This window comes from Engraulis encrasicolus, chromosome 3 (assembly GCF_034702125.1).
Source record: "Engraulis encrasicolus isolate BLACKSEA-1 chromosome 3, IST_EnEncr_1.0, whole genome shotgun sequence".
Taxonomy (NCBI): domain Eukaryota; kingdom Metazoa; phylum Chordata; class Actinopteri; order Clupeiformes; family Engraulidae; genus Engraulis; species Engraulis encrasicolus.
In genome coordinates, this window is record NC_085859.1 from 52,806,177 (window position 1) to 52,813,676 (window position 7,500).

Here is a 7,500-nt window from a genome sequence, read left to right on the forward strand (position 1 = left end):
TGTGCGTGCGTGCATGCGCACATGTGTGCATGCGCACATGCGTGCATTCGTGCATCAGTGAGCGCGCACGCACGTGCCTCTCTTCATGTGCGTGTGACGGGTGGGGTAGATGGTAGATGGGAGATGGATATCTAGGGGTATGGGGGCGGGAGTTGGGGCCGGGGTTGTGGCACTGGGGGTGGGGCTGGATGCAGGGGCATGGCGCCTAAGGCTGGGGTGCTGGGTCAGGGAGGTGAAGCGATCAGTAAGAACGGGCAGAAGGGTGACACTGGTAATCACACGACAATAGGCCCTCAATGCAGCACACAGGGGAATAGACGCCTGCATTAGACATAACGGAAGAGCGGGAGTAAGCAGCAGCAATGGCCCCCTCTGGGGAAGAGCTGGCCACATTAGACGAGAAGAGGAGGGGGGGAGAAGAGGGGAGGGGAGGAAGAGAAGAGGGGAGGGAGAGAAGAGGGGATGGAGAGAAAAGGGAAGGGAAAGAAGAGGGGATGGAGAGAAAAGGGGAGGGAAAGAAGAGGGGAGGGAGAGAAGAGGGGAGGAAGAGACGAGGGGAGGGAGAGACGAGGGGAGGGAGAGACGAGGGGAGGGAGAGAAGAGGGGATGGAGAGACGAGAAGAGGGGAGGGAGAGACGAGGGGAGGGAGAGAAGAGGGGATGGAGAGACGAGAAGAGGGGAGGGAGAGAGCAAGGCTGCGATAATTACACAGCACATAGACCCTCAATGCAATACACTGGGGAATAGACACTCTACATTAGACATGGGAAGGAACAACAGGGGAGCGTATAGAGGGAAGGGTGAGGGGTAGGAGGTAAAGACAGATGTAGAAAGAGGAGTAGGGGGAGGAGGGGAAAAGGGGGATATAGCAGTGATGAAAGGGAGAGCAGTGTGGTATTAACAGGGCTGGACTGGCCATCTGGCGTACCGGGCAAATCCCGGTGGGCCCTCGCGTCTTTCGGGCCCTCGAGGGCCCGAAATAATAATAAAAAATTATATACATTATTTTTTTGGTCTGTGACGGTAGAAAAAATGACACATCGAAGCTCATTGGATGTTTCTCTTGATGCACATTGGCCTAGTCCAATGAAATGTGCTGCTTCTCAAAGGCCCGCCCCTCCCTGCAGGCCCTCGCTCGCTCGACCCAACTAGTCTGTCAGCATCATCATCCGAAGTTTCGTTGACTTGGATGGTGGCTATTCGGTTAATAAAAACTCTGGTGGTGGAGCGGAGGATACAGGGCGCTATATGGAGAAAGAAAGGACTGGCTATGAAAAGCGCATGGAAAAGCGAAAGCAAAAACTAAAAGAAGACGGGGCAAAATGTGCTAAAATCACTGACTTGTTCAAAGCTAAAAGCACCACCAGCTCGAGCGCCGGACCGGTAGCTCTTTTGTGGCCGTGGGAGGTGTGGTGAATCACACAGCTCGACCTCAGGTTGGGACAGTGGGGCCGCCGGTGCATCAACGAGTGCAAGGTGGTGCAGGCGGAGGAGGAGGCGGCGGGTGAACAGTGCGGGCGAGATGATTCGAGCAGGGGATATAGAGACGGATACGAGACGTGACCCATGGAGAGAGAGGTTAGCCCCATTAACACACCCAGCTAGTGTAGCTATGCGCCGCTTCGGCGTTTCGTAATTTCCCATCCCTTTCATTACCTCAGATCAAATTGTCATCCTGACTTAATCAAATCAGTCATGAATATTTGTACCCATTTGATAAATTCCCATGCACTTGTCTTGTAATGTTGCGCCAGCACATAGAAATCTTCCATTTGCCTTGAGCTGTCATGAGATGCTGTGTTGAAGTGAAGCTAGTTTCTGCCCTCTACCCAAGAAGTAGGCCTACCGTAGCCTACCCTGGCTGGCCAGGCAGATTAGCTATTCACCGCCTCGGCGTTTTTCCCATGTAGCTTATTGCCTGAAACTGAGATGTCGTCCCTTCCCACTCGCTCAAAACAGTCACTATATGTATTGATTTATTTTCTTAAACTTTTTGTATTGTTGCGCGAGCATAGAAATCTTCCATCTCTCTTTACAGCTGCCTGTCACAACCACCTGTGTTGTGTCTTGTATTACATGTTAATTACGGCGCATACCCATTACCCACGTTCACTTTCTCAAATCCAACAAATATCTTGTTTTAGTCTATTGCTTGTCGTGTCATTTGCAACTATGGTTTTAAACTAAATGTATTTTTCCAATCTTTTCCTTCTGTAATGACATATCACTTTATTATCAAGACATCTGGTATTATCCTGAGCTGCCTCTTTGCATGGTAAAGAAAGAAGCCGTCTTTCCGTTTTGTTTGTGAATCGCTGATGATAGTTAATACGCGCTCCTTTTATTGTAATAGCTGAAACATGCAGCTTCACTTTGTTGTTGTTAATATGATATTTTATAGGGCCTTCATGAGTTTAATTTTCCTGTTGTGGTCAGGGATAGGCTTTTTTATCCATGCAAACACGTTTTGTTCTGGAAAGCATTTAATCATTGGATGGATGTTTTAATATCTTAAAGTGTACCTCCGGGATTTTGGACACCAGACCTCATTTCCGAGTCAGCCAGGGTGTAAACAATGTGTCCAGAACGTTTTTTTCACATTCCATGCAGTCCTTGTGAATTATCATATCCATGTTGCTAAGCTAGCGCAAGTGAACGGATATGGTAGTAGCCTGCCCCCAAAAATAGTCTTATCCCGTTTAAACAACATTCAAAACAAAACCGTTATTATACCATACTGCAAGTGTAAATGTTTGTCTTAGTAGAATGAAGTTTGAAATTAAACCAACCTTGCACTGCGTGGATTTTGCCATGTTGAGAGACTATTTTCTCGGGGTCGGCGGAATTTTACTTTGCTCTCTTCAGTTGTGATGTAGCCCACCCACCCACTGCAGGGACCCGCAAGTGACATTGCAAATCAAGGCTAGTTCTACAACTGCTTTCGGATCGAATAGTGGATTAAAACCCAACGACATCGCACCATGGTACATCAGTGTGTATATACCAACTGCAATAATAAAGCCCACAGATGGGTATCGACAAGTTTCCATTGGTTTCCGTGAAAGATGTTGAAAGAACCAAACTCTGGCTCCTGGCTGCAGGGCTACATCAACACACCGATGGAGACGCTCCGTAAGCTACCCCGGTGCTTTGCAGTGACCATTTCAGTCCCGACGACTTCACAAAGTCCTTCTCGAAGTCTAATACCTACACGGAAAACTCTAAAAGTGTCCGCGGTGCCAACCGCATTCCCAGATCTACATTTTGTGGCGCGCACCAACAGTCTCCGAAGAACAGGTTTGCTATGCTTTCTGCTTCTATGATGGTAGCCCAGTGGTATAATGGCTTCGCCTACGTTAGCCAAAACTTGGGCTAGAAGTTACCCTTTTGGATTGGCATGTTGTAATGCTTTACTGTTATTTTGTGTAATTGCTGTGACAAATGGCATTAGACATGACTTGCCGTATTCCTATGGATTCATAAGTTACGCAACGCTATGTGATCTGGCTTGACATTGTGAAATATGTCACTCGTAGCTCTAGTTATTATTACATGGAATGTTTTTTTGAGACGAGATGGAATGGGAGGATGAAAGGGAGAAGATTGTGCGTTCTGTTCGCCAACATGCTGTGTAGACACACGGGTCATCTAGTAACAACCAAACATTGTTATGGCATATGTTTCAATGTTACGAAAGGTTTACAAAGTCGGACAGAAAGCATTACTCTTGATGTTTGCGAGCGAGGTCAGGGAGAGGGGAAAACCGTTCAGTTTTACAAACTTCAAAGATGTTGGAGTTCGCTCTATGGAAAAGTTATGGATGTGTCAAACGAAGCTAGGATTTGTACTAGGAATATCACTCCGCGGCTGTCAAGCTTTCAAACCGGAACACAAATTGCTGATGGTGATCAAACATGATTGCAATGTTGGTTTAATTTCAAACTTCATTCTATCAAGACAAGTATTTACACTTGCAGTCTGGCATAATAATGGGGTTGTTTTGAATGTTGTTGCAACCGGATAAGACTATTTTTGGGGGCAGGCTACTACCATATCCGTTCACTTGCGCTAGCTTAGCAACATGGATATGAGAATTCACAAGGACTGCATGGAATGTGAAAAAAACGTTCTGGACACATTGTTTACACCCGGGCTGACTCGGAAATGAGGTCTGGTGTCCAAAATCCCGGAGGTACACTTTAATGTTTGAGGCGACGCGGTTTGGACGCTTCAATGCGTATGCCTATTGTACGTAACGTCATCAACCTCTGTTGGAAGCCTAAGCATAAGCGGTCACTTGGTATTGTTGTGGTGAAAAAAATGACAAGTGTAGGGAAGTAAAACCCCACTGATATAATGACAGTCTTAGGCTCTTCTGATTAGTGTCAAGCTGCATACAGTTTATGCCTAGACAATAACTAAACTAGAAACGTTTTGGTGTGCGTTGGGAAAGGGGGGCGGTGGCGGGGGTGTACCATAAAGTAAGCTCACTGACAGTATCTGTGGACTGGAGCAATTTGAAGTTGAAACATCTAGGAAAATATTATTTTTATTACATTTTATTATTATTATTATTATATATGGTGTCCATTTTACAGTGTGTGTGCGTGTGTGTGTGTGTGTCTCTCTCTCTCTGTGTGTGTGTGTGTGTGTGTGTGTGTGTTAGTTGTCCACCTCTCTCTATCTCCTACCCTCAAACATACTCAGAACTTCACATACTTACCATAAAGTAAGCTCACTGACAGTATCTGTGGACTGGAGCAATTTGAAGTTGAAACATCTAGGAAATTATTATTTTTTATTACATTTTATTATTATTATTATTATATATGGTGTCCATTTTACAGTGTGTGTGTGTGTGTGTGTGTGTGTGTGTGTGTGTGTGTGTGTAATCATAAATAAAGTTAGTTGTCCACCTCTCTCTATCTCCTACCCTCAAACATACTCAGAACTTCACATGCAGGATGAAGGGAACATGAGGGTACACTGTGACCATCTCCCCAAGAAGGTTATTGTGAGTAGTGATGAAGCATTTTTTGGTGTGAGCTTTTTAATATAGGCTATATTATATACAATGTCATAAATACCGATAGGCATCGGTGTCGGGCCCTCAGGCGTCAAAAAGTGCCCGGGCCCTTTTCAGATCCCAGTCCAGCCCTGGGTATTAATATATGTGGGGTTTGAGGTGGGGTGGGGGCAGTGTTGCCAGATTGAAAATGCTGAAGAATCGTACCAAAACCTCAAACATAAAAAATCTGTCCAAAGAGATGTCGAGATGGGACAGTGTAGGATGAGGTAAGATGTGGTAGAAAGGGATGGCATAGCTGGGGCTTTGTTTAGGGACACACCCACACTGGGGATAATTGAGGGGCAGGGTAGCCCCTTAACGCATGCCAGTGGAACGCTGTGACAGTCACTGAAAAAAACGTGACTACTCGGTTGGCCGGCCCAGTTGGACTGCCCCTGGACCTGCCCCTGAGTATTGTGGGTGTTTTGAGTGAGTCTCGACTACTAGTATTTCACGTCGAAAATGGCTGACACATTTGTTTTGACATCACGTGGGAAGAGTCAATAGTGCTGCTCACCATAGAGATGGTGAAGGGCATGCTTAATGCCTTAGCGCAGAACCTATGTCATAAACTTACTGTCACAAACATTGTAATGGCTGTGTGTTCATCTGTTACTTAGGGCTCTCAGTAATGTCATGGCAATGTTGTTATGATGTAGCTGAGTATTTTCAGCAAATAGTGAATAGGCCCACCAGCGACCCAATCTGCAGTAAGAAGCTACCATAGGATGGTAAATTAATGGACTGCATTTATATAGCGCCTTTCCACTCAAAGCGCTTTACATTGTCTGCCTCCCATTCACCCATTCACACTCACATTCACACACTGGTGGCATCTTGCTCAAGGACACATCGATGGGGTCAGGAAGAGCGGGGCAAGAACCTACAACCTTCTGGTTGTCAAACGACTCCTATACCACCAAGCCACCACAACCCCAGGAGGAGTATTATAGGTAGGCGTCTTGGCCATGTTGAACATAGCATGACTGTGTAAGGTGTTACGGGCGTGTTCAGGGAGGTATAGTACTACTCACCCTGGAGATGGCGAGGGGCATGTTGAAGTCCTTTCCCCCCTGCAGCCTGAAGCCGTAGGGGGCCGGACCCGGCAGGGTGACGCTGTAGTTTTTACTGCTCATGGCTGCTCGCTGGTGTCTCTAGTCTCCGGTCTCTGGTGTCTGGTTGTCCGGTCCGCTTGTCTGCCTGTCTGGGGGTCTGTCTGGTCGTGCTGGTGGACAGATGCAGGAGCTTACTCAGAAGCTTAGTGTACGGCACAGTCTCTCCAGTTCCAGATCCACACACTAGGGGAAGGAGGGATAGAGAGAGTAGAAGAAAAGAGACAGAAGGATGGTAAGAGAGACAGAGAGACAGAGAGAGAGATAAAGAGATAGAGAGAATTTAATTTTTTTAATCCTTTACTTACAAAGGTACATATTACATTGTGCGGTTAAAACCACACTCCACCCAAAAGCACAAAGAGAGAGAGAGAGAGAGAGAGAGAGAGAGAGAGAGAGAGAGAGAGAGAGAGAGAGAGAGAGAGAGAGAGAGAGAAATAAAGAGAAAGTGAAAGGTGAAAGTAAGAGGGCAAAAGAAAGAAAGAAGAAAGAAAGAAAGATATACATATTACATATAAAAAGAAAGAGAGAGAGAGACCGAGAGGTACAGAGAGAGAGAGAGAGAGAGAGAGAGAGAGAGAGAGAGAGAGAGAGAGAGAGAGAGAGAGAGAGAGAAAGAGAGAAAGAGAGAGAGAGAAAGAGAGAGGGAGAGAGGGGAGGGAACAGCTGTTTAATCCAGCCCATTGTAATGGAAATGAGTAATGGAATCATCATCTGTGTGTTTAATGCAGCGGACTAAACTGCTCATTAATACAAGAGGGAACTGACTGCATCCACATCACAGGAGGCTTCAGGAGCCCTTTGTGAAGAACACAAGCCAAAAATCTGTCGGGTACATTAATCAATTAGCAACTGCTACAAACTGATTAAATGCTACATGTATTTGGCACAATTACAAGACAGGCCTTACAAAAGGTGATAAAAATGAATATGTTTACAATAACACTGCAAGCATTATTCAGACAGAAACAACACTGCCATGCAACATTTCAAAATGAAAAGCCACCGTGTACAAAATGCATTTCTATTCTGAACATTGCAAGTACTGTATAAAGTCCATAGAATAGAATAGAATAGAACAGAACAGAACAGAACAGAACAGAACAGAACAGAACAGAACAGAATAGAATAGAATAGAATAGAATAGAATAGAACAGAACAGAACAGAATAGAATATAATAGATAAGAACAGAATAGAATAGAATAGAACAGAATAGAACAGTAGAAATTCTAGTAGAAAGTCGCTAAAAATGTACAGAGCAATAGCCACAGAAATATCCAAAGACAAAGTCCACTACCTCTGCACAGCAAGGCTTTCCA

At 45.4% G+C, this 7,500-nt stretch overlaps 1 protein-coding gene across 2 annotated transcripts in view; it reads right to left on the reverse strand.

Annotated features, from left to right (window-relative positions):
* The window catches only part of pdlim5a (PDZ and LIM domain 5a), a 169,270-nt gene that overhangs the window by 149,439 nt on the left and 12,331 nt on the right, over window positions 1-7,500 (reverse strand). Inside the window, exons 1-2 of one of the 2 annotated variants that reach the window (XM_063195686.1) lie at window positions 7,479-7,500; window positions 6,103-6,366 (exon numbers count right to left, since the gene is read on the reverse strand). The exon at window positions 7,479-7,500 is cut by the window's right edge and continues 109 nt beyond it. In XM_063195686.1, coding sequence (XP_063051756.1) covers window positions 6,103-6,204 — 102 coding nt within the window. In that variant the 5' untranslated portion in view covers window positions 6,205-6,366; window positions 7,479-7,500. The remainder of the gene's footprint in view (window positions 1-6,102; window positions 6,367-7,478) is intronic. The other variant, XM_063195685.1, reaches the window with a different exon arrangement.